The sequence below is a fragment of the Misgurnus anguillicaudatus genome, chromosome 9, assembly GCF_027580225.2.
Source record: "Misgurnus anguillicaudatus chromosome 9, ASM2758022v2, whole genome shotgun sequence".
Lineage (NCBI taxonomy): Eukaryota > Metazoa > Chordata > Actinopteri > Cypriniformes > Cobitidae > Misgurnus > Misgurnus anguillicaudatus.
This window is the reverse complement of record NC_073345.2, coordinates 20,244,465-20,270,226: the sequence shown is the minus strand read 5'-3', so window position 1 is coordinate 20,270,226 and position 25,762 is coordinate 20,244,465. Positions and strand designations below refer to the sequence as shown.

At 37.4% G+C, this 25,762-nt stretch overlaps 1 protein-coding gene across 7 annotated transcripts; it reads right to left on the bottom strand.

The window, feature by feature from the left end:
* Window positions 1–342: 342 nt before the first annotated feature.
* On the bottom strand, window positions 343–25,317 carry usp28 (ubiquitin specific peptidase 28). Of its 7 annotated transcripts, none has more exons than XR_012371125.1 (29): window positions 25,143–25,317; window positions 23,828–23,906; window positions 23,548–23,668; window positions 23,296–23,386; window positions 22,061–22,223; window positions 17,419–17,505; window positions 17,101–17,238; window positions 16,832–16,902; window positions 14,910–14,986; window positions 14,688–14,830; window positions 14,468–14,595; window positions 14,068–14,163; window positions 13,828–13,981; window positions 13,491–13,707; window positions 11,033–11,103; window positions 10,694–10,922; window positions 9,542–9,868; window positions 9,324–9,460; window positions 6,731–6,985; window positions 6,539–6,634; window positions 6,259–6,437; window positions 6,080–6,158; window positions 5,924–6,003; window positions 5,725–5,842; window positions 5,214–5,415; window positions 3,528–3,750; window positions 2,894–2,961; window positions 837–1,500; window positions 343–733 (listed from the first exon to the last, which is right to left on the bottom strand). XR_012371125.1 is itself a non-coding variant. In XM_073871266.1 (26 exons), exons 1-26 carry the CDS (start codon window positions 25,184–25,186, stop codon window positions 3,578–3,580), a joined length of 3,555 nt encoding a protein of 1,184 aa, XP_073727367.1. In that variant the 5' UTR covers window positions 25,187–25,317; the 3' UTR covers window positions 3,126–3,577. The 7 variants fall into 7 exon arrangements, 2 of the variants coding, with proteins under 2 accessions (XP_073727367.1, XP_073727368.1); XR_012371124.1 differs by having other exon boundaries at window positions 837–1,100; XR_012371126.1 differs by lacking the exon at window positions 837–1,500.
* Between the last annotated feature and the right edge of the window lie 445 nt (window positions 25,318–25,762).

The following is a 25,762-nucleotide window of genomic DNA, read 5'->3' as shown; positions in this document are numbered from 1 at the left end:
ATCTAGTGGTGAGGTTACGAATTGCAGCCAACAGCTCAGCCCACTGCTCATCCCTCACTTTTGAAACGCATGGAGAAGCTACAGTAGCGCGCACTGGAAAAACATGTCATAGTCGGAGACAAAAATGTTTGTCCGTTAAGGGCTTCCATATAAACATGGGGGCACAAAATGGCGACTTCCGTGTAAGGGGACCCTCGTGCATGTAGATAAAAACATCTCATTCTAAGGTAAGAAAAACATAAAGATTAATTATAAAAATGTCTTTATACACCCATGATAATGTAGTTTTGTATATTATATTGCATTTCTGTCAAGAGATCCTTCTAAAAATTACACACTGCACCTTTAATATGTTTTGTTTAATTAAAATGTGGGGAGGGGGGGCAAATGCTGAAAATGATTGAGCACCACTGCATTAGACCATAACTACCCCCAAAATAGAGATGAAGAATGTGCAAAAGGACTTCATTACATTTTACTGTCTTTACACATGGATTCACAGCCAAAAAACACTCCTCTCAGCCTTTAAATGGTTGAAGGATTGTTTGTTGGGAAATCTAGAAGATAATCTTTTCCCACAAAATTTTCTTTAGTACACTGAGAGACATTTGCACTTTTTTCATTTTGTCAAATGCATTTGTAGTTCACATAAAAACACCCTTTCCACATGATGCACTACTCAAAGCGATGACTCCAAAAAATTTCATTTTCAATGTATGATGTCCTGTCATACCTAAAAGAAATATAAAGGAGATGTTAGCAGAAGGGACTGAAACTCTAAATATTTCAGTACTGCGTACTTAGATAAACATGAAAGAAAGAGAGATCTAACATACCTGAGGCTTGCTACTGTGCCATCAAGGATGAAAATAATCTCATATTGACCCATCTTCAAAGACTCTGCTCTTATTTCCCATAAGAGGCTGTTTTCATTAATTATGTAAGTAAAATAGTCTGGCCCTACCAGCAGCAGTCTGTCTCCAGCGCTGTGACTCAGGTTAATCTCACTGAAATAAACTCCCCTTCTTTAGTTTGTCTTGATTTAATCAATTTGGGTCTGATCTTGGCATCAACCATATGGCTCACTCCCAAGTCTCCAACTAAGCAAAGCAGGCAAAGTTTATTACATTTCCTAAAGATCAAAGTCGGAGCACATTTCTGTAGCCTGGAGAACTTGACAAAGCATCCAAATGCATCCAAATAATTGAATCAGTGATGAATTGCTCTATTTATTCAACATTCTTCATGCAGTTTGTAGTCTCTGTCCTTCATTCATCACAAATGATATTTTGGCTTTTCTGACAAGAACAGGGTTAAGATGAAACTGTCAAAGTCCATCACATGTCCTACATCCCAGAGCCAGATGTCTAGATGCCCCAGGTTGATCTTGCGCCTTCTATCATTTGTGATATATCACTTCTATTGCTTGACTGTAGCAAGACTGACATTTTGTCCAGCTTGCAGCATTCTCAAATGCTCACATGAACATTTCGGTCGGGCCTGTTATGGACAATTATTGGTGATGGAAATTAAAAAATGGTTTATGAGTCTGGATTTACACTGCAGCTCTTCATGCCCAATTCCGATTTGTTGACTATATCCGACGTATATTGACATATTTTTGACAACCTGTTTACATCATCTTTAAAAGCGACTCGTGTCCGATATCAGCATTTACACTAAACACTCGGTGAAACAATTCAAGTTAGGCATACTGACCCGGCAGGAACAGCTTAAAACACAGAGGAAGTAAAATGTTGCGATATGTAATGGACACCGAAAAATTTATTATACAAGAATATAGAGCTTTATTTCTGTAACAAAACATAAAACTTCAACATTACTCCACTAAGTAAAGCCATCGCGCCAATAATGCGCTGCTAAGAAGAGTCATATGATCACGGGCAGTGTCCAACTGAGTTGACGTCATGTGCCAGCGTCGCATTTTCAATGACGCACCGCATGTCTTGACACAGGAATATCTATCCGCTTAATCCATGTATATGATTCATATCCGATTTATTTTCACATATGAATGAAGCCTGATCAGAGAATATTGGAATCTATGCGTTTCTTATCTGCTTAGACGTCCATGGGTCATATCCGATCTGTGCCACTTGAGGGGAAAAATCAGAATTGAGTCACCACAAACAGGCAGTGTAAATGTGGCCTTAAAGGGACACTCCACTTCTTTGAAAATAGGCTCACCTTCAACTCCCCTAGAGGGAAACATCCGATTTTTTTCTGGTGGTAGTACTTTTAGCATAGCCCAGCACAATCCATTCAATCTGATTAGACCATTTAGCATCACGCTCAAAAATAACCAGAGTTTGGATATTTATAAACTTGACACTTCTGTAGTTACATTGTGTAAGACTGACGGAAAATTTAAAGTTGCATGGCTGAAGCAGGCGCAATGATATTACACAGCGCCCGAAAATAGTCCCCTGGGTGACTTTTACTGCGTAATATCATTGCATCTGCTGCAGCCATGGTACGGCAGCAAAGTCTTTTATTATTACGCCAGAATGAGAGTATAGTTCCTAGCCATATCAGCCTAGAAAATCGCAACTTATAATTTTCTGTCGGTCTTAGTACACAATGTTACTACAGAAGAGTCTAGTTTAAAATGGAAAAAAAAATAATGCGGTGAGTGCGATGCCAATGGTCCAATCAGATTCAATGGACCATGCCAAGCTATGCTAAAAGCTAGAAATGAGCCTATTTTCAAAAAGTGGAGTGTCCCTGTAAGAGACAGTTTTTTAAAGAGTACTTATAATAAAGTTTATAATAAAGAATGTAGTATGGTATTTATTTTGTTGGTATTTGGGACACTTAAAAACAATACCATGCTCACTAAAGACAAACAATTCTGAAAAGTAAAAAACTGTACCTGCAATTTGTATCAGGTTGTTTTGAGTAACATGTCATTCTGAAAGCTTCCCACCTGTTAAAATGAATCTAAGATAGTAAAGATAAAGAAGACAATAACAATTATTTAAAATTAAATATAGTGGTTATACTCAATACACATCAGTAAACTGACCTATACCTACCTAAAAGAAGCAGAGAAATAAGGAAGGACAGATAAAGAAATATACAAAAGCAGAACTCAGAGGACAGGCCAAAGTGAGAAATCAAATTTTATTGAAAGATAACAGAGGGGTAGAACAAAGGAGTGGAAATCAGACAATCATACTGTACAAAGACAGAATACACAGAGGACTTTCAGCTAAGTGTAGACTAAAATAAAGTGGCTTCAGCAAATCTCTATAAAATACTATTTTCTTGCAATATGTCTACAGCTGACATGAAAAGAAGAACAGGGTAACACTGCCTTCACTGCCCCCTTAAAAAACCTGCAGTCTTGCTTTACAAAATGTGATCTTTCCCGAGATCAAATGTCTACAAAGAATGAGAGCAATCAAATCTCCCTTCAAGGAATTTAGAACACAGTGAATACAGACAAACAAAAGTCATTGTGCAACAAAACTGAAATCCAGCGTCGGAGACACAGGTCAGATCACCTTGTGACTGTATGATGGTATTTTTCCAACACAGGATGTCATGTTGAGCATCACTTTACGATCACAACGGAGGCGCTGTGGATGGACTCCATGACAGCAGCCAGACGGCTACATAGATCATGGGGGGAGTTTCTCACTTTGGGGGGCTCTTTCAGCACAACCATTTCAGCAGAACAGTCCAGGACCCTGGGTAAAAATTCACTGAGCTTTTCCTGCAAAGAATCTGGTTACCCAAAAAAAAAAAACAGACAAGATGGTGTATGCAACAAGAAAAGCTTGGACATAAAATCTTGAATGTGAAAAATCTTTATAATTGTAGGATTTTTTTAGAATGGCTTGAAAATAACTATGCACAAATAACGTTCTAATGCTGCGTTCACACCAAACGCAAATAGAGCGAGTTGAAAAACGGAACTTTGGCGGGGGAAAAAAATCGCATCGCGTTAACCAATCAGGAGCTTGCTCTATTAGTGACGAGATTACAGGAAGCGAGCGGAGTCACAGAAGCCCCTCCCATGACGTGAATTTCCACGTTAATGTCTCGAATGACTAGAATTTCACGCGCGGCTTTAACACGCAAAGGAAGCTAGAAAACTCAACATGTTCAAGCGTCCAACTACGCATTTTTGCCACCTCTACCGTGTCTGGTGTGAACGCACAGTAATGCTGTTTTTCAGGATAAATACATTATAAAGTATGCTTATAAGTATGTTTATACTTGTTTGTATGTTTATACTTATTTGTAAGTACAATTAACTTCATAATTATATCATTAAGTTATTATTCTAAAAGTTTATGTAAAGGAATATTCCACTTTCTTAAAAAAAAAAAATCGCGATTATTTACTCACCTCCATGTCATCCAAAATGTTGATGTCTTCTTTGTTCAGTAGAGAAGAAATGTAATTTTTTGAGGAAAACATTCCAGGATTTTTCTCAATTTAATAGACTTTATTGGACCTCAACAGTTTACAATTTAAATGCGGTTTAAAACGCAGCTTCAAATGCCTCTGAACGATCCCAACTGAGGCAAAAGTGTCTTATCCAGTAAAACGATTGTCATTTTCGGCAAGAAAATAAAAATATGCACTTTTAAACCACAAGTTCTCGTCTTGCATCAGCCGTGCGACACGCCAGCGCGACCTTACACATTGTGAACTGTACATTTGCAGACCATTTTCTCCACACTTGTAAACACTGGGGTGGTAGTTTCGCATACGTGATTTTTTGACGTGATGACGCAATACGTGAGGTTGCGCAGGCGCATCACACGGCTAGTGCAACACGAGAATTTGTGGTTTAAAAGTGCGTATTTTTCTATATTTCTTGACAAAAACGACAACCGCTTCGCTAGATAATAACCTTGGGTCTCGTTTGGGATCATTCAGAGCCCTTTGAAGCTGCATGGAAACGGCAATTGTAAATTTAAAATGAACAATGAAACAAAAATTTCTTCTCGACTGAACAAAGAAAGACATCAACATCTGGAATGACATGTGGGTCAGCATAATAAATAATTTTTTTAAGAAAGTGGAATATTCCTTAGAAAACATGCATGTCAATTGTTGTAGCTTTTTTATTTGCTTGTATTTAACTAAAAGCTTTTAATAAAAATGCGCAAGGAAAAAATCCTTTTGGTTGAGCCCTGTGATTATGCAGAAAATGGTGGGAAAAATAGTAGGCCTACCAGTCATGTCCTGCCCCAAATAGGAGCACCAGCAATTCCTGATCAGCTCTATGACATCCAGGTCCTCTTGACTGATGCTGTCTCTGACCATGAGATGCATGCAAGGGATGACACACTCATTCATAATGGACACTCCCTCTGTAATGTCATTCTCATCCTGACTTTTAAACAATGTGGCTACGTTCTCATTCAGCTCTTGCAGGGGGCGACAAATACACATAAATTAAACTCAGTGTTTCTGATCGGGGTAAAATATACAGGCACACTTGACCGGATGCATGTTTGTCTTCCAAAGATCTTAGATCTGAATTCTAAGACTTAAATACTTGTAAATTAATTTCTTTACAAAATGCTTTGATTTTAGAAAATGTTTGGTAGCACTTTATTTTACAGTTCTGTTCTACATGCATGTACATTTTCGTGTGTACTTGTGCCCCTAACCAATATGAAATAAATTGTTTCGAACAGTTTAGGCACTACATGAGCATATGTGTGAAATACATACTTGCAGACATTTTCTCCTATAAAGTGCAATAAGCGACTGGTCCACTCCTCTTCTTTCCCCTTTCCTAAGAAGAGTGGAGTTGTCCTGGTGTGCATGAGCAAGATAATTCAGCGCCTCTCTTATTCTGCAATGCAAAATATATATATTTTTTTACTTTTCACAACAATTCACCAGTCCTGTCCGTTTCTCCCGACTTGATACATACTTTCCGTTCTGGTACTGCTCAAGACCTGTCAACAGGTAGGCAAACACTGTCTTGAACATGTTGTAGTCATCATGCCATTCCTGGGAAGACAGGGAAGAAAATCCTGTTTGAAATGATGAAAATACAGCAGTGCAAATACAGAAGTAGAATTTTTACCATGTACTCATCCATGTCCATATCTTCTGGTTTAATAAGTCGGAGTTTTGTTCTGGCCTCTCTCATGATACTTATGGCCCTAAGAGATAAAAACACCACTTAGTATCTTAATGTAGTGTCTAATATTGGAATTCAACAATATGTCAGGCAAGTTTTTTAACGAAGAAGCCAATGTGTACCTATCATCAAAACTCAGGTTACGATCTGCAAACTGCTCCAGTAAAGTCCTCTCAATGACACGACCAGGTGCCTGATTCTGAAAGAGGTAAACCATTACATGCTGAAGCCGAGGGTCCTGCTGGGGTGTCGTCTCTTCCTGGGACAGCTCAAACAATCTGGAATACTCCTCATGAAACGCCTGTAGGAGAAAGCAATGACAAGAGGCATAGTGTCATTTACTTCCAGCAATAAAATTAAAAGCTGATTAGGGCAATTGAATTCAGATCTGCTGGTGAACGCCTTGATAAGTCCTGCCTCAGGTCCATCTTTGTCAAAAGCTTCTCTTGCTTTGGCAATAGCAAATATGACACCCTGCATGGCTGGCGTTAACATCATCTATTTGATTGAAAACGAAAAGCACAATATCATAATTTAATAAATATATTTAAAGAAGACATTAGACAGTGACTGTATCACATGATGGTCATTTACCTCCTCATTATAGCCATCAGCATCAGAACGAACCAGGATTGTGCCTACATTGGGTATCTCCACCTCAGACACCTCATTCTCAGGCTGCCTGCGTCTAGTCGTGGCGGGGTTTTCCTCCGTGGACGGGGTCTCGGTCTCTGGCTGAGGGTCTTGTTCTGCCTCTGGTCTTGCCTCATCACTGACCTGCTCCTTTGCTTCAACCTCAACTTCAGTCTCAGCTAGTGCCTCCTTTGAGGCAGACTCTGTCTCAGGCTGCTGGAAAGGTTACAGCGTTGAAGATTTGTGAATGTAGTTGATACAACAACAAAAAGATGATGTGTATTAAATATGTATTTATGCTAACATGTTTTCTAACATATCTAATATATCACACATATGCTCAGTGCATACAGGTAAATGCAATATGTGAAATTGACCACTAGAGGTCATATCTTTACCAGTTTTGACAAGGCACTACACAAAGGTCATGTTAAATATACACCCAATTGCAGTTTATTTTTACCACAGCGCAAATAAACAAGAAGCAGCACAAGCAGAATAATAAATCCGGTGTCATAATCACTGAATTGACAGGCTGATTAAAACACCATATACAGAGCCAATACTAGACACAATGAACACACAGGGCCTAAACAATTGCCTGTTGATTGAAGGCTTATGAACATGTTCTCCACAATCATTTATCGACTGTGGGAAGGTATGATTGCTCTTGATGGTGAATGGAGGAAACACAGAAGTCATGTTCTATTTAAAGCCCATCATTCTTTACGTCTGATACACTGTCCCCAACAACCCTGGCGGGAGGAATGCTGGACCGCTCTCAGCTGTCCAAATTGTTTTTTATCCCCATATTCAATTGCATAACATATTCCCTTACAAAATACGGGGGTTTTGCAACATGAGTGACTAAACATTAAGCAAGTGCAAACAAACATGTTTAAAAAACAAACATGATTTTGCACTTTAAAAACCGCTTGGTTATTTCAGCCCAGCGTTAGGTCAAAAATGGACAAACGCTGACGTTGGGTAAAATTAACCCAAATTTTTTTTCGACCCTACAATTTTGGAGTGAAACAATCCAGCAAAAGTTAAATTACAACCAACGGGTTGAGTTCATCGCTTTTTGACACTGGGTTGAAAAAACACACAATTTCCACTTTACTTATATACCATATACATTACCTATCCTTGAAAGTCCAAAACTTACTACTATTATAAAATTAAACACTGTTTACAAAGGTGATATTGAGGTTTTATATGTCCAGACAGACACTAGCATATTATTAATGTTTATAATTTGACAGCAATCATGCTCAAATGTAGTTACAAGGTTTAGTCTTTGTGACACATCTCTATTTGCAAAACCAAAGGGTGACCAATGGCATTGATTTATGAAAAACGAAAAAAATATGGAGATACAATGTTTCGTTACGACCACGATATGGGCATGATGTCCATATTTGCCCAAATATTTAAAAAATGCATTAAAAAGATAGTTCACACTTTACACAAAATGAAAATTCAATAATTTTCTATCATGACTTCTGTGGAGCACAAAAATCTATTTTTACACTGCAAAAAATGATTTTCAAGAAAAAAAATCTTAGTATCTTTGTCTTGTTTTCATTAAAAATATCTAAAAATTCTTAAATTAAGATGCTTGTCTTGATGAGCAAAGCGACCCACGAAAATAAGTCTAGTTTTAGACCAAAAATGTCAAATAATGGCATATTATTATTATTTTTTTGCTTGTTTCATGCACAAAATCACTTAAATTTGATATATTTGGTCTAAAAACTAGATCTATTTTCTTGGGTCACTTTGCTCATCAAGAAAAAGCATCCCAATTTAAGAATCTCCAGATACCTTTACTGAAAACAAGGCAAAAATACTAAGAATTTTTTTCTTGATAATCATTTTTTGCAGTGTACACGAGCAAGAATGGTGGCACAAAACAAAACATGGTGATTTAAGCAGATAAAAAACGAGAACTATACTGTATGGCGGAAGAGCACTATGACTTCGAGCTCAGTAATATTAACGGAAGATTGAGCGAAAGGGGGATGATGTTACTGCGCGCCAAGGTCGAAATGTTGCAAACTAAGTGCTCTCCCGCCATACAATATAGTTCTAATTTTCTATCTGCTTAAAAAAATTGCCATGTTTTATTTTGTGCCACCATACTTACTCATGTAACTACTCATGTAACGGTCTTTAAATAGGGAAAACATGAAAGTGTTTCTAAATTCATCCCTGTTTGGATCCTAAGGAATGAATGGGGCTAGGCTAAATGCTAACATATTAACAACACGCTGTACAAAGATTAAGTGCACACATTCATTTATCTAAGTTGAGGTAAGAACATAGTAAAATATTGAAAAACAGTGATGTGTCCCTTTAAATGATGACAGATATTTAAAATTTGGGTGACTTGTTCTTTTAATCTTACTGCACTTAAGCAATGATTGTAAACAGTGATATTTTCAATAACTTACGATGGTACTAACATTTCATAGGTGTATGTTGAGGAAGTCATGATGACCCAAATGTACTGTACTATTTTTGCAAGTCTCAAATAACGCCATGCCCTCACCTGACTCTCCTCTGGCTTCTCCCCATTTTGCTGGCCATGTTCCTGGCTACTGGAGATCTGCTCCTCAGCTCCCTCTCTTACATTCTCAGTGGACTCTGATGATATCGAGTTAAGAGGTTCTGGATTGGCCACAGGCTCTGGGAAATTAAAGAACAGTCAAATTATAGCTGCAACAGATACATGGAAAACATCTCACCTTTGATAGACAAGTTCCTGACCTTCCTGGGCAGGTGCTGGTGGTGTTGGATCCGGAGCAGGTTCGTGTTCAATTACTTCATGCGTGTTTTCTTCGGATGGTTCTTGCTTTGGTTCTTCTTTCTCTGGATTCTGTGGCCGCTCTGTAGGCTGACCTGGTTCCTCTGTGTTGGTTGAAGTTTGTACCTGAACAACTTGCGAGTCTTCGTGTTGGGCTTGGCAGAACTGCTCTTCCCACTCTCTCAGCTCTTGCTGGAGCCAGCGGTTATCTTCCCGTACATAGCGTTTAAGGATGGGAGGGAGGGTGTCCATTCCTTTTAGGACGTGTCCAGTCTCATTGTCTGTGTCTTCTGTGATTCATTGGCGGGTAAAAAAGTTGGGGAAAGATGATTGGTTAGATCATATAGGATACGAGAAAAAGTAAAAGAGGAAGCTTTGATTTTATTTCCAAAACACTAAAAAGCAACCAAATTCACCACAGTACATACTTAAACAAGTGTATGTTGCTCAAAACTTTGATGATTTAAGATTTTATTATCTGCAATGAAAATGTAAGCTGATATGAATCACAATCACATATTTTGCGACAAATTACATTTAGGATGATCAGTTTTGCTAAAATCAACACATGGGTTGGCAGATAAAGAAAGCACGTGAATTGTAACTACTTGGTTTTTGCAATACGTAAAGCATTGAAGTGGGGATTGCTACGATCACAATTTTGTGAAATACCTTGTATTACATTTGTAGTTTCAAGATGTACAAGGTACTTTATTTAAAGCATAATAATACAGATGCTGTCATAAGATACCTAATTATAAATGAAAAGTTTACCCCTTAAAAGTAATAAAAAAAAGTTGAGGAAGTCTAGGAAAAGCATATACTATATGTGGTGCGGTGCCATAATATCTACACTTTGTCGTTACAGGACACTTAGAGCTTTTTGCCTTTATATACACATTTACATATTTCTTGTGGTGGCTTGTGGCCCTGCTGAACATTAAATATTCATAATCTTCCTCACAAAACACATTAGCAAACAATCCAAATGTAAACCACTAAAAAAAGAGGTTCCCTTGAAATCAATAATGTTGTTTTAAGGCTATTAACAGTGAATAAAAACAAATGGAAATGTATAAAACAACCGCATTCCGAGCATTACGTGAGGAAAGTACCTGCTATGAGGTATGGCAAATTGTCATTGATGTACATTAGGCAGTAGGCGCTGGCATTGGTCATGCCTCCGTACGAATCTCGGACCAGCTCTTCCCAAGTGGACTCTGTAACCATTACATCATTGTACTTCAGCCAGCGTTTGTGAGTGTGATCATAGATGTACGCCCAGTAATGGCCAGCGGACGCCTGTCCTTCATGAACAAGCACGGCATGTAGCCTGTAGGGCACCTGCAAACATCAAATGAGAATGTAGGGTGCGTAAGTGTATCATGCAAATTTCATTCAAAGGGCTCAGTCAATATAAAAGCACCAGCGACTGTTCAGGATATAGACTTTACCTGACACAGACTGTTATCTGAGTACATGCCCTCCAGGGCTTGACTGACCTTGTCAATGCTGGCTTTCAGATCTGCACACAGTGAAAGAACACAGATCAATGCGGTACACCTGAGGCCGGGATCCTGATACAGTCACAAACGCATTAGGACAGCTGCTTGTGAATAACTATGGCCTTCGGAAATTAAAATGCACAATATGTGTTCGCATTGATTCTAGCATGTGAAAGAAAACATTAAGTGAACGCAGCGTACATACAGAGATCCTATCTGAAAATAATGATTCCAGCTGAGATCTCTTTCATTTCTCAACCCTTTTGACTAAACAGCAAAGAAGATGGAAATCAAATTGAAGCTTTTGCTTCTCAGATGTTTCTCCTGAGATAAAAATCATGGTAATCTCAAATGTGTCTTTTTCATTTTTCAAAAGCAGTCTTAAAGTCTCCTTCAGATTGTCCCAAACAGTTTAGCTTTAGTTAGATATCGATGTCTTCAAGGATCAAATATTTCAACATAAACTCACACATTTACAATTTTGCATATGGCAGAATTGTTTATCCAAAGTAACTTACGCTGCATTACAAGGTGTACATTTTATCATTACATGGCAAAAAACTTTGTCTTTTTTTCAGTATTATTAAATTTAAATTGACTAAATCTCTTATTGAGAGATTTTCTCTTGTTTTAAGCACACTGTATAAACAATTCCTTGTTGCACATACATTTTTAAGTTTAAAGAGCACCTATTTTCTGGGTCACCATTTTACATACCCTTGGTGTGTAAGTGTGTTAGTACATAATGCAAAAGGTAGGGGAGACCGGGGCTGGTTGTCTCACAGGTTGGTTGTCACATTGCTAATTTATTTCTCAACACAGTAGACAATTCAAGTAACTGATCACCCACTTAAATCCCATTGTTTAAACATAAGGGGCATTGCTGACAACTATCATAGGGGTGGTATTCATTATTTGCAGTTCCTAGCTTAAAAAACTAAAAAGTTACACATTATCTTTTCAGATCCCAATGTATCATTTAATTAATATGACCACATCTGTATCTGAAATGAAAACAGGAGATCAAGTGATTGACGTTTGGACTTCTTATTGCATTTACATGACGTTTACATTAGGCAGACGCTTTCAAATAGAGATTTAAAAAGTGAAGAAGGAAAGCGTGATTACGTGTATCTTCTTTATATGTGTAGAAAAAAATAAGTAGGTTATAATAATGTATAACATAATGTATATAATAATAATATAGATCATGTGTAATAATATATAATATAGAAAATATGACATTATAAAATATAATCATGTAAATTTTATATAGCAACATTATTACACACATTATAATCATAGCCTAGTATTTGATTATAGCGTACGCGATTAATGTGTACGAGTGGTTTTAGGTTTTCTTGAATTTTTCTGTACATTTAGACTAAATTTTGATACAAACGTTTTTGTGGAATCACAATTTGTTCGTGAAAACATCTGTACGCACATCTCACGCACAAATTGTGCGTGCGCATGCTTAGTAAGAGACCCAATATGTTTTTTTAACCAAATAACCAGGCGAACACATTGTATTATTCCAAATACACAAAACTAAAATGTTGTTTTTAGCAATGTAATAGGGACTCTTTAAACAACTTGAATTTACAATTCATTTCAACTTAAATAACTTAATAAATTATAAAAATAAAGTTGAATTAGCTTAAGTTATTTCAACTTTATTTTATCATTTATAGCCAAGAAAGGTGAAATTAATTGTAATTTTAAATTGATTTAATTTAAAAATGTAAGTGCAACAAGGAATGTTTTACAGAGCACATATTTATAAGACAAATAAGACAAAAAAAGTAAGAAATCCTCATGGGTAGTGTCGGCCGGTGACTTCTTTTTCGAAGGTGCTCGATGCGAAGTTCGTCACAACATGTATGTAGCCTGTCATGTGTGTGGTTCGTAAGTTCAAAATATGTGTTCTGCGCGTCGAGTGATCCTATGTGCATCAGGTGTCCCGTCAAAACAAGTGCCCGCTGCAGACGCGCCCAAAGGGTCCATGACAAAAGAGACGCTCACGTTCGCCAGATACTCGCATAATCTCATGTGTAATCAGAGTTTACTGTTAAGGGAGTGTCTTGAGTGTCTTGCGTTTTGACGCATCTGCAACAGGCACCCATTCCGACAAAACACGTGATGCACATGGTTCACGAAACAAACACATATTTTGAAAACACAATTAAGCAACAGGAGCAAACATTTCTCAACAAATTCATCCATGACCAAATAATCCACACTTTTAAAGCTCGAAGCTCTTACTGTATCATCTCAACAATTGTCTTTTTATATACTTCATACTTTAATAACACATCACTGAACACAAATTTTAAACTTTATGAAAGATCAACTTTTGAGCAATAAAATGTAATCTAGGGAGGAGCAACCAACACAAAGTATCTACCGTTTATGGTGTTCTCAGCCTCTGCTCTCCATCGCTGTAAGCAGCCACGGACAAAGTGAAGCTCCTCTTCGGTCACACTGTGAGGGGCTGGCTGCAGGGGGACATCCATAGACGGCCTGCACTGAGTGAAAGGTTTGTGTATTTGAGTCCTTTGTGTGGCCATCTGAGAGCAGCTCGGACCATCTGATGGACCTGTATCATCTGGTTCTTTTTGACTACAGCAAGACATTAAATAGTCAGAGAGGAAAACAAACAAAAATGACTAAATAGCAGTTTTATAATGCTGATGTAATCACGAAATACATGAGAGTGTGTTTGGTGTTGGGTCTTTATGACTGGTGTCACCTGAGGTGGGTTCTGTGTGAACAGCGTTTGGGGGTACCGGAGAGACTGGAGATGCATTTGTGGGTTTCGTAGTGGCAAACTCCAATACATACTGCAACATGTCAGCCAAAGGGTATTTAGCTGGCCCTGAGCCGTAGTTTTTATACCTTTAAAACAAAGAAATGGGGACAATAAAATCATATACAGAGTTGGAATGGATATAATGTAGAAAGCCCACCGTATTTAAACATACCCCTCGAGTTTCTGCTGGAGGACTGTTAGCTGGTCCTTCAGTCTCTTCACCTCTCCTCTCCTACCATGGGTCTGGTCAACATTGTTGTGGAGGTATCTGTACATCATAAACAGTGAATGACCATTTCATGTGCTGTTGTTTACTTAGCATGAATACTTTTGGTGATTGGATCACAACTGGATAGCACTATGTGTAAATGGGAACAGATTGTGATCACTTTGTAAAACTTGGTGGCACATTTTCAGTCATGCTCTAATGTGAACAACGAGCAATATAAAATATTTATCATTAGATTTTTCATTTTAATCACAATGGAGATTAACTAGATTGCATATCCAGATAAAATCCATATGCAAGGTCTAAAGTAAGCTATGAACACAACAATGAATAAAAATATAACCTGTCCATATAGATCACTTGAGGAAATTCCAGTTTTTTGTGTATTTTTTCTGGTCGCCCTAAAGACTGATTGAACTCAAATCTGGACAGCTCAAAGGTCAATACTGGCGGCAGCTTGGAGAACCATCTCTACAACAATGGGGAAACAAATGTATACTTAAATTCATAAGTCAACATTTTAGAATAATTAGATCAAACATGTAATGAGATAAAAACCTCACCTCCTGACCGATTGTCTGATCTGAATGAAGGGATTCAATCTCTCCTTCAACCATGGCACCCTCCAAACATTCATCTAAATTATTGAACCCATTTACTTGGAGAGGATATTGTCCAAATTGCTCAATATTAGATTCGATCTTTCCTGTACACAGTGACACAACTGTCAGCAATGTGATAAACACAAAACAATGAAGAGAAAAAATACTGTATTTTTACCGTACCTTCAAGAAGTCTCTCAGCTACAAATGTTCCATAAAACAGCTGGACCATTGGGTTGTTCTTTTTATCCTCTGGGTTACTGAAAGGAACAGCTACATGTCACCACAAATCAAAATGTAAGGGTAATTTTTTAATAATGAGTTGAATAAATAAGCTTTCCATTGATATATGGTTTGTTAGGATAGGATAGGATTACATCTGAGGGTGCAAAAAAATCTAAATATTGAGAAAATTCTTTAAAGTTGTCCAAATGAAGTCCTTAGCAATATTACTAATGATAAATACATTTTTTTAGTATTTACGGTAGGAAATTTACAAGATATCTTCATGGAACATGATCTTTACTTAATATCCTTATGATTTTTGGCATTTAAAAAAATCTATAATTTTGACCCATAATATATAACTGTTGCTACAAATATACGCATGCTGTTATGACTGGTTTTGTGGTCCAGGGTCACATATATTATTGTCCTGGCAAGTAGACAACCCACCAATATAGTGTACTGGTTTATTCTTGCTTATGCTTAACACTTCATGTAAAACCATCCCATACAGCAGACATCTCCAGGCTGCACTGAAGCTGTTGACTTTAGCGCGAATCTGGTGCAGATCCGGCCTGGAGTCAGGTACATATTGGTACCAAATTTATACATATCTTTATCTAAATTATACATTTTAGGACCTTTTTAAAGGGTACTGCCCCAGTGACAGCTTGGGACCATTTTTTCTGTCAGTATAGAGCAGGGTCTTCAACTACTTCAACTAGGTCTTCAACTACTCTTCTTCGAGGGCCAGGTTTTAAAATTGTAAATATGATGCAGGCCAAACTTTTACTCCTATTTTTACCTTTTTTTTTTACTTTTACCTATTACATATATGTTATAACTTTGTTGTTTTTGTTACTTTTTGTTATAGGATATTAAAAACACGCATTTTCAAAAAAGATACACACTTCTTGTATCCAGTATTTTAGTTACTGAAAACTCATATTTTCTTTTTTAATATTTTAAAAACAATTGCAGTTTAACATTGCAAAAGCGAAATGTTAATTGTTCAACTATGAACATTGCACACAAAAAAAGGTATTTTTACATGTATTTTGCATAGCACTAACTGTAATGCAGAGCTTTTAAACTTTTTTTTGTTTATAACTGTTTAACTTTCATAAATTGTTACATTTCAAGTATTCACAACATAGTCAGTCTTCTCCTAATGACTAAATTGCACTTAATTTTTTAAATATTTTAAATATATATGGGCTAACCACGTTTCCCTTGTACACTACATTTGGATGCGACTGTCGGAGTTCGCCCCCTAGTGGCAATCGTAATTAAATTCCTGTTTAATCGTAAATCCTTGTCAACATGGGAGAAAACCTCATTTCAGAGCAAGAGCCTTTAATCTATGAATATATTTATAGTTAATAATTTACTTATCAGTAATCAATCAAAGAGTTACTGATAAAGTTAAACAAAAAAGGATTAATAATTTTCACCTTGCACACACTGTTTTGATTGGAACACACTGAAATGCATTACAAAACTCAAATTGGATCCAATAATTACACACGCGCAGATGGCACCCCCTTACAACTCTCCTTCCGGTTTATCGTCTGTCATTTGTCAAGTACAGTGGAAAGGTAATAGTAACCATGCTGATTTTAAATCAGACAAAGATGACCGGCCGGTCAGATAAAGGTGATAAGAGGGCCACATTTGGCCCGTGGGCCGCCAGTTAACTAGCCCTGGTATAGAGGGTCACATGATTTCAACATGTCGGCCTCCATAAGGTGACCTTGTCCTTCTAAACATATTTTATAAAACTATTCCTAAAATTGTCATAAAATTTACATATAACTCCTCAACTCCATTTTTATAGTTACTGAATTAAAAATAAAGCTATAATTTTTATATGAACTTACGTTCCATTTGCAGCCAGTTGGAACGCATCCTCCAGCCAGTCAAGCAGCTTGTGTGTGAATTCACTGACATCCTAAAATAACCACACTTAAAATAAACACCTTTTTTAAGCATACAAACAACACAGTGCCTCTTTAGCACTTCTAGCAGCTTTATAAACCGCTGTGATGTGAGAGCCTTCAAGATGCCTTTTAGTAGTGCACCCATTGCAACTATTTTAAGATTAGTCTCTAATAGGACAGCTGTGAATTATATCTGTTAAATGATGTACCTGTTGTGCCTCACTGGTTCGAAATGCATCCCTGAGAAGCTCCACAGCTGCTGATGGGTCTACAAACCTTCGGTTTGAGCCCACCATCAAAGCAAACAGACAACGCAACTCCTGCATGAAGGCAATGTTCCTTTTCTCCTGGAAAATATCGCAATCAGTGCATTATTTATGTAGTTGTGCTTAATGGTGAGCCATAAATATATAAGAGTCCAGACAGAGATGAAGTGTGAATAATGGTTTCATTAAACTGTATTTCATGTACACATCATAATTAATTAAGACTAAATGAAATTCGTGCTCATCTGGCAGATTACTCACTGAATGACTCTTGCATTTCTCCAGCACACGCTCAGATAGGCAATAGTTGAGCACCAGTCGACGAAAGACCGGCAGGTGAAACAGAGACTGAAATGAGGGAAATGTGTGTCATTTGATTGAAGTAAACTGCTGTAAATTAGGTCCATGTGAAATTGCTTCCGAGGTTAATGTGTAAACAGAAATAATATCAAGAACATGCATTAACTCTTAGTGTCAAAATAAAACATTATTGTCCTTACTTTAAAGACCAGCCAATATAAGAGGTACAAACTTATGTTGCGTCTCTGTACTAAAAGGATGTTTTTATGTCCATGCCAAAGCTCTATTTTCAAATGACAACATTATGCATTAGCTGAAAGGCACATTAAACAGCATGACATATTAACAAAAGATAATTTTATGCTTATCTATAGGCCATAAACTCATTTCAACATCAGGTTTTACAGTTCACCGCTCAGTCTATCATCAAAACAATGCTCTATTTAATTAGTTCAGACGTCCATCGATATCAATGAGGGCTTAAATTTCAACACAGACATCTGAGAAGCTTGCTAAATTCGGTCTGGAATGGCCATAATAAAATTAGAGCGATGAGATGCTTCTGCATTCGGGAATGAAAAACAGACGCTCCACCTGATCTTCTTTATTCTCCAGTCATTAGCAACACTCTTAATTTAATTTGCACAATACAGCAAGATTACACAATAACAGGTTAGATGAGAACACTTTTAACAGGCCTTTATTTTCAGAATTTTGTTTCTGAAAGAATCTGTTCAGCCACTACAAGATTAATGAACCCAGCACTCTACAATTAGCTTTTACAAAACAATTGAAAAGATGAGAAAATTAGCGGTAGACTGATATGAGGTTTTCAATGGCCGATAGCGATATCTGGAGTATAGTGGTTCACCATGTAATTATAGCCTAAATAATTTAATTTAATTATGGCAAATGAGACTTAAATTGAAATGGCTTGAATTAAAAGAATATATTTACTCAAAATACATTGGAAACAGAAAATGTTTTTACATATTAATAGTGCTTTCCTTAGGTGTTCCTGTAGCTCAGTGGTTCTCAAACAGGGGGGCGCAATAAGACCCAGTTCACACTGCAAGTCTTAACGCTCAATTCTGATATTTTTCTCAAATCTGATTTTTTTGTTTGGCTGTTCACATTACCTTTTAAAATGTGGCATATCAGATACCAGTGTAAACTGTTTGCTGTTTCGAACTGACCCACATGCGCAAACGAACAATAACAATAACGTCACACGCAGCATGTTGTTGCGTTAAAGTTGGTGAGGTTATGGAGGAAGTAAGTATTTTTGCTTTTCTTTCAAAATGTTTGTGTAATAACATTAATGAGCAGGTGCTGAGGACAAGAATAATGAAGAGAAAGAGAGCAAAATTAGCTATTTTGGCCTGTTGCGGGGTTAGGGCTGCAAATTCTCTAAAGAGGTCTGTGTGGATGTGTAGACAAAGCCAGGAGTGGTGGGAATGTGATGGTAGATTGACATAAAAGTCGCATCAAATCCGCCTTGATTGTTCACACTGCGGCCACATTTGAAAAAATCAGATTTGGGTCTGATTCAGGATTCAGAAGTGGTCTAAATCTGATTTGAAAAAATCAGATCTGGGCAAGATTTGAGTGTTCACACTACTCCTGAAGAAGTCTGACCTGGTCAATTGACCCAAAACAAATTTGGGCCACTTCTGTCTGAACAGGGTCTAAGATGTTTTATGGCATCTTATAAAATATATTAATTTATCATAAATTCTGTGTAGTTAAACCTCAGAAAATAAGGCTTCTAACCAACAGCACTACATTGTATCATTTAACATATTTTAATTGAAATTCCATGTTTAAGATTTTTTGTCATGAATTTTCTTTGGGGGGACACCAAAGGGATGCACCCTACGCAGGGGTGGGGGGGGTAGCTAAAAAGTTTGAGAACCACTGCTGTTGCTTAAAGCAACACTATGTAGTTTTTTTACCTTTAAATAATTTCTCTAAAATTATTTCAGTGATAGAACAGCTTTTAACTGGACAAATTGTACTGTTGCTGCAACCTGAGCAGCCTCCTAGCTAGGGTTGTGCCGATAGACGATAGTATCGTGTATCGACGATCTTCAGACATATCGGCAATGGCAGGCTTTCATGGCGATAGTCAAGACGATAGTTGGCGAATGGTTATTATTATTATTATTATCATCATAGTTTTATATTAACACCCACAATGCATGCTTTTCCTCACATGAGGGTTTGTGGGCTTCACTTTACGTGGAGAGCTTGTAAAGAGAGAATTCCTTCTTGCACGTACCTGCACTTAATGCGCGCGTCTTGGTCTCATTCTACCACTAAATCCAGCGCGCCGCGTCATGAGCAGCTGCGCTTCTCTCTGTCTCACGTGCACGCGCTCTCGTGTCTGTCCGAAGTCTAAACATAAACTAAAGTAGTAATCCTAATGTCTTTGTTCAGTTTAATGCGTTTCATGCGAGCTGAGGCAAACTTTACTTTTTTTTTAAAATATGACCCGCTGCATATTAGCGCCTCTCTCTCACTCTCGCTTACGTGCAGAAAGCTGCGCTCTGTCCGAAGTCAGATCACTAGGTATTAATCCTGTTTATGATATGCATTTCAAGGAGTTGTAGCACGTTCCTCGTGTGTAATATATGATTGTGTTTAAAATATGATTGCGTTCCGCTGGACCGATGCGTTTAAAAAGGCACCTCATGAGAGCACCACTGCTTGACACGTGTAGTCTTCTGCAACAGCACTAAACCAATGCATTGAATTGTTTGTATGTGCGCGCACATGTGTGTGCGTGCGCAGATGCATGTTTTTACAGTTATTAAGTAATCATAGGGTTTTAATGACGCGCTCGCATTAATGGCATCAGTTGCGGTCATGAAGGTGTTGCTCTTGTTCTTTTTTTGTCCACCAATCAAGGGACTTGTTATAATGAGTAAAAAATTAACAAATAAAAAAATTAGTAAACTACTGCTCCGCCCCCCGATACTATCGTGTATCGCCGATCTCACAGGCTGACGATAGGACGATCTGAAAATAGGGCATATCACCCAACACTACTCCTAGCTGCTACAAGCACACTCTGAAAGTGGTGGTGGAGGGTAGGAAACACAGCCCCGCCCCTCCCCCCACCTGCAGAAGAGTGTCTGATACTAGGCACTGTTGTGCTTTTCAACCACATGGGGGAGCTGTAAGTCATTTTTACATGGAAACTACATAGTGTTGCTTTAACTAGCAGAACACTGCATTAGCAGCGCAAAGGTATTGATAAAATTATACTGATAAAATGTATAAATTGAAAGGACCGTTAGTTGCTTTAGATTGAAATGCATTAGGTCAGAAAGGGACGAGCCCCACCCACATTAATTTAACCTATGCTGGGTTGTTTCAACCCATTGTTACGTCAAATATAAAAATATATAAAAAAAACAGCTGTGTTTTTTCTTTTTAAAGTGAAAAGATCATCTATCCTTATACAAATTAAAGGGATAGTGCACCCAAAAATGAAAATTCTGACATTATTATCCTCATTTCTTTTTGTTCAACACAAAGGTAGATATTTGTAATCCAGCAAAAAACAGGAGCACCAAAGACTTCCATAGTAGTAGTCAGTGAAGTCAAAAACAGTTTGGTTACAAATGTTGCCCAAAATATCTTCCCTTGTGTTTAACAGAATTTGACAGAATTTTAATTTTTTTGTGAACTATCCCTTTTAGTATCATACATATATAAACGTGTAACATCATAAAATGCTTTCTGCTTTTCCAATTATTTAGCAGTGGCGGCTTGTGACTGCTCATCCGAGGGGTGCAAATTCAAAATATGTGTGTTGTTTGTGTTTTCAAAATATGTGTTTGGAGTAGGGATGCTCACATTGACCGTTTAACCGTTAACCGAAGGTAAGAATTTATGACCGATTAACATTATCAGTTAAAATAAAAAAATATTTTTTAATACATGGTGCGTGTCGTCATGAGCCGACAGACATTTTCCACTTTTCTATCTTTAATTTGTGAATGTCCTGTAAATGACACAAATTATTGCTGCCCTGACGATCTGATAAAGTAATAATTTGTATGAGAAATCATTTGTATGCGTGTTTGGAAGCTGAACGGAGACACGCGCGTAGATATCAGTATTAGCAACTAAAACATACATATCAAACAACCACTTGCTTTTAAAATGTTCTGTAAGATCCTAAATGTATGTCTGGGTGGGCGGTATATCAAAGTTTTAATAATATATTGATATTTTTCCCAGCAAAATACAGGATGAGACAACAGCATCTATATCAGTATGATCTAATATGACCCTTCTTTTTTTCAATAAAAGCTCTGCTAGAAATGTACACTAAGGGCAGACATAAGCTTTCCAACCAGGTCAATTGTAGTGCAGCTGTATATTTTCAAACAGAGAAGAAAACCCTGTCTTTGATTTTTAATTTCATACACTGTTTAAGTGTGATTGCTTTGACTTGCATGTAAATATTTCTTCCACTTCATAGAAAGAACTGTATCGTAAATCAGAATTTATCTCAAAATTTCTGAGATATGAATTTTGGTCAGTATCGCCCGGCACTACCTAAATATTTATGATTAAGACTTCCACTCACCTGAATGACAGCACTGAACCAGCAGGTATTTCCTACATTTCGGATGCCCACGGGCCAGTCCTCCTGTCGGATCCAGTCCGCAGGGCTGCAGCTCTCTCCAGATGCCTCACACCTCTTTCTTTTAAAGCGAGCCGCATTCTCTTCTGCACTGACCTCGAGAGCTCTAGAGTAAAAGAGAGACATTCAGTCAAGACCAAAGTCTGACAGCTGCCGCTCAAAACTAACTGGGAAGGTTCCTAAATTTCACTTAAAGGATTCGTCCATTTTCTTAAAAAAAAAAATCCAGATAATTTACTCACCACCATGTCATCCAAAATGTTGATGTCTTTCTTTGTTCAGTTGAGAATAAAGCTTTTTGAGGAAAACATTCCAGGATTTTTCTTATTTTAATGGACTTTAATGGACCCCAACATGTAACAGTTTTAATGCAGTTTAAAATTGCAGTTTCAACGGATTCAAAGGATCCCAAACGAGGCATAAGGGTCTTATCTAGCGAAAAGATTGTCATTTTTAACAAGAAAAATAAAAAATGTGCACTTTTAAACCACAACTTCTCATCTATCTCCGGTCCTGTGACGCGCCAGCGCGACCTCGCGTAATGCGTAATGCCGTGGAAAGGTCACATGTTACATATATGAAACGCACATTTGCGCACCCTTTTAAACAATAAACTGACACAAAGACATTAATTAGTATCATTCCACATACAACAACGTTGGAACGGTCCTCTTTCTCCACACTTGTAAACACTGGGGCGTAGTTTGCATACGTCATCCATGACCTCTTGACGTGATGACGTATAGCGTGAGGTTGCGCTGGCGCGTCACATGACCGGAGATAGACGTGAAAATGTGGTTTATAAGTGCATATTTTTTATTTTTCTTGTCAATAAGGACTCATTTGGGATCGTTTAGAGTCCTTTGAAACTCCGTTGAAACTGCAATTTTAAACTGCATTAAAACTGTTAAGTGTTGGGGTCCATTAAACTCCATTAAAATGAGAAAAATGAATGTTTTCCTCAAAAAACATAATTTCTTCTCGACTGTACAACGAAAGACATCAACATTTTGGATGACATGGTGGTGAGTAAATTATCTAGATTTTTTAAAGAAAATTGACTAATCCTTTAAGCCCTTGAAGTTTAGATTTTTTCATGACTGTAATTTAAAGGTTCGAGGCTACAAGGGTTTTCTGAAAACAGATACATTATATCTTATTTAGGATGCATTAATGACCTGTGCAGTTCTCTCATTTCTGCCTCTGCTTGATGTGACTCTTGAAGACTGAGCTCAATCGCCGCCTGAAGATCGTCTTTAGCAGGACCGTGAATAAATATAAGGATGGGTCAAACAACAACAGATATCATAACATTATTTGTATCAAATCTTTATATAAATAAGTTGGTCTTTAGAAAACTTGATGATGTTTAGGTTATTTGATATTGATAGCATCGTTTATATGTCTTGTCTCTCTCATTCGCCCACCGTTTTGTGTATTAGATGTGTTTCTCTCATTATTTGCTTGAGTAGGATCTTCTGGCGTGTGCTCTTCTGCTGTGGTCTGGGCGGTCAGCAGCCCAACCGCATGACTGATGTCATCTTGGCTGGCCTGGATATAAAAAAATATTAGTCATTCGCTACTGAAATACAAGTGTATATAAAGTCACACTTAAGTGCAAGAGTAGGTCAGGCATGTGTTGTATTCAAGCCATGTGACATATTTAGTGTTTTATGACCATATTTTTCAGTGTTTTGCTGTACTACATACGTTCAGGGCGCTCTGGAGAACATGGAGATCTTGAACGCCAGTGATCTCTCGGAGCTGGTTAATCAGCATTTGGTTCGAAAAAGACAAGCGAACATGTTGTTTTGAATTTTTTATTGTGCCGCAGGCGTATTACGAATACTCCAGTTTGTGATAACAAGACCCACTTGAGTAATTAAGTACTGAATAACAAGATCCCTTCCAGAAAATAAAAAGCAGGTGTGAATTGATGACAAGAATATGATATGAGATGCGGTTTACGCTCGGATTAATCACCCAGCATAACACATTTCTGACTTCTGAGGTGTCAAATAAGCGTGGGTTGAAAGAGTCATGGTGCTATTGCTGGCCTGTGAAACATGTATGTCTAGTTTCTATATGTACACCTGACGTATTAAACCCATACCTCGTCCATTCACTCACATTTGAATTTTACATCTGTTTAGATACAGTATATCTGAAAATAGGCTCTACCATGTGGCATAAGTGGCATGTAAACATTTGAAACGCCTGTGGCCGCAGAGAAAGACGCAGGAGCTGGAGGTGCTATATAAAGCAACTTTGACAGCAGGTGGGAATGTCAGCATGGCTGTGGAGGAAGCCAGACACACCAGGCTGGAAGCAGGAGACATATATGGTGAACTGGAGACTCTATTTTAGGCCTTGACACAGATAACGCTTCTGTTTATCATGGTGCTCTCTAGAGCTGATTCAAGTGAAGAGAAAACGTCATAACTAGATTTAATTTAAAGGTTTGTATTAAACAAATTGATTTAAGAACACCAGGGAGTTAAAATATAAGTCCAAGACTTGGATTCCACATTTATAAAACGTATTTAAAGACATGTAACTGTTTTGACAGACTGTGGTGTAAATAACACAGTGCTCACAGAAACACAGCCATCTTACAAAAATGTTATCCCAATCCTGTTAGCCAGAACTTTTTATTTAACGAGATTAAATTTAAATTAACGTTAAATCCCGCTGTGCGCGTCCCCCGTGAAAAAACTGACTAATTTATGGTTTTACTAAAGTAATAATAGTTTGGTACTTGTAGTAAAATGATAGTAAACACAAATATACCGTTGTTTCAATATAGTAACGACAGTTTAACCATAACATATGTAGTAAAACTATGGTAACACTAAAGTAATCAACCAAACATATGGTTAACTTACTGCACTTTTTAATAATCGAACGGGTGAGTTTTAGGGTCTGTATTATAAATACACGCTTTACGCAGATTTCAAAATAAGTTTCTTAACTTTTCACAGATCTAAACTTTTTACAAAAAAGTGGACCGAATTTGCTCACCGAATTTGCTGACTTTTCTTCATGTTCAAAACCCAGTTCAACTCTCATGGCAGCGCTGAATGTCTTTATATTTAAATTTCTCCAGATTCCTGCTTTGCCCTGACTCCAGAGCCTGACATACACACACACACGCGAGCGCGCTGCGCTGGGACAAGCAGTCTCTCGTGCGCGCGCTGGCGAATCTCCGTGCGCGCTCTTGGAAAAAGGTCGAGAACTTTAGAATAATCCGGTCACAGATTTTCAAGAAAATAATCTAATGTCAATTATTCTTACAAATTATGGACATTTACAATATTTTACTTGCCTAAATAACATGCGCATTTTTTTAAATATATTTTTATATAACTCAGTTTTTGTCTTGTTTTACAATACAGTTATCTAAACACCCTTAACAATGTTGTGATATTTTACTGTTTGTCAGTGATCTAGGATAAAATATTTAAAGGGAAAAAATTATTTCTTACTCATTTTTCTTGCACAGTACATAATGCACTGAACTAGTATGTTTTGGGTCATTCTACAGAAACGTCCACTTTTGGTATGGCAAGATGTTTTTAAATTGACTTATTCTAACATTTAAACTTAGACCACATTATTAGATTATTCTTTGACTTTATGAGTATA

What these genes read in the sequence shown, in the direction of transcription:
- usp28 (XM_073871266.1), bottom strand. Translation starts at nt 25,186, where the DNA reads ATGAGAGTTGAACTGGGTTTTGAACATGAAGAAAAGTCAGCAAA. An exon ending in AGAAATGCAAGAGTCATTCA is followed by an intron (nt 17,239 to 17,418) that starts GTGAGTAATCTG and finishes GATATTTTCCAG; the next exon opens with GAGAAAAGGAACATTGCCTT. An exon ending in AACCCACCTCAGGTGACACC is followed by an intron (nt 13,708 to 13,827) that starts AGTCATAAAGAC and finishes ATGTCTTGCTGT; the next exon opens with AGTCAAAAAGAACCAGATGA.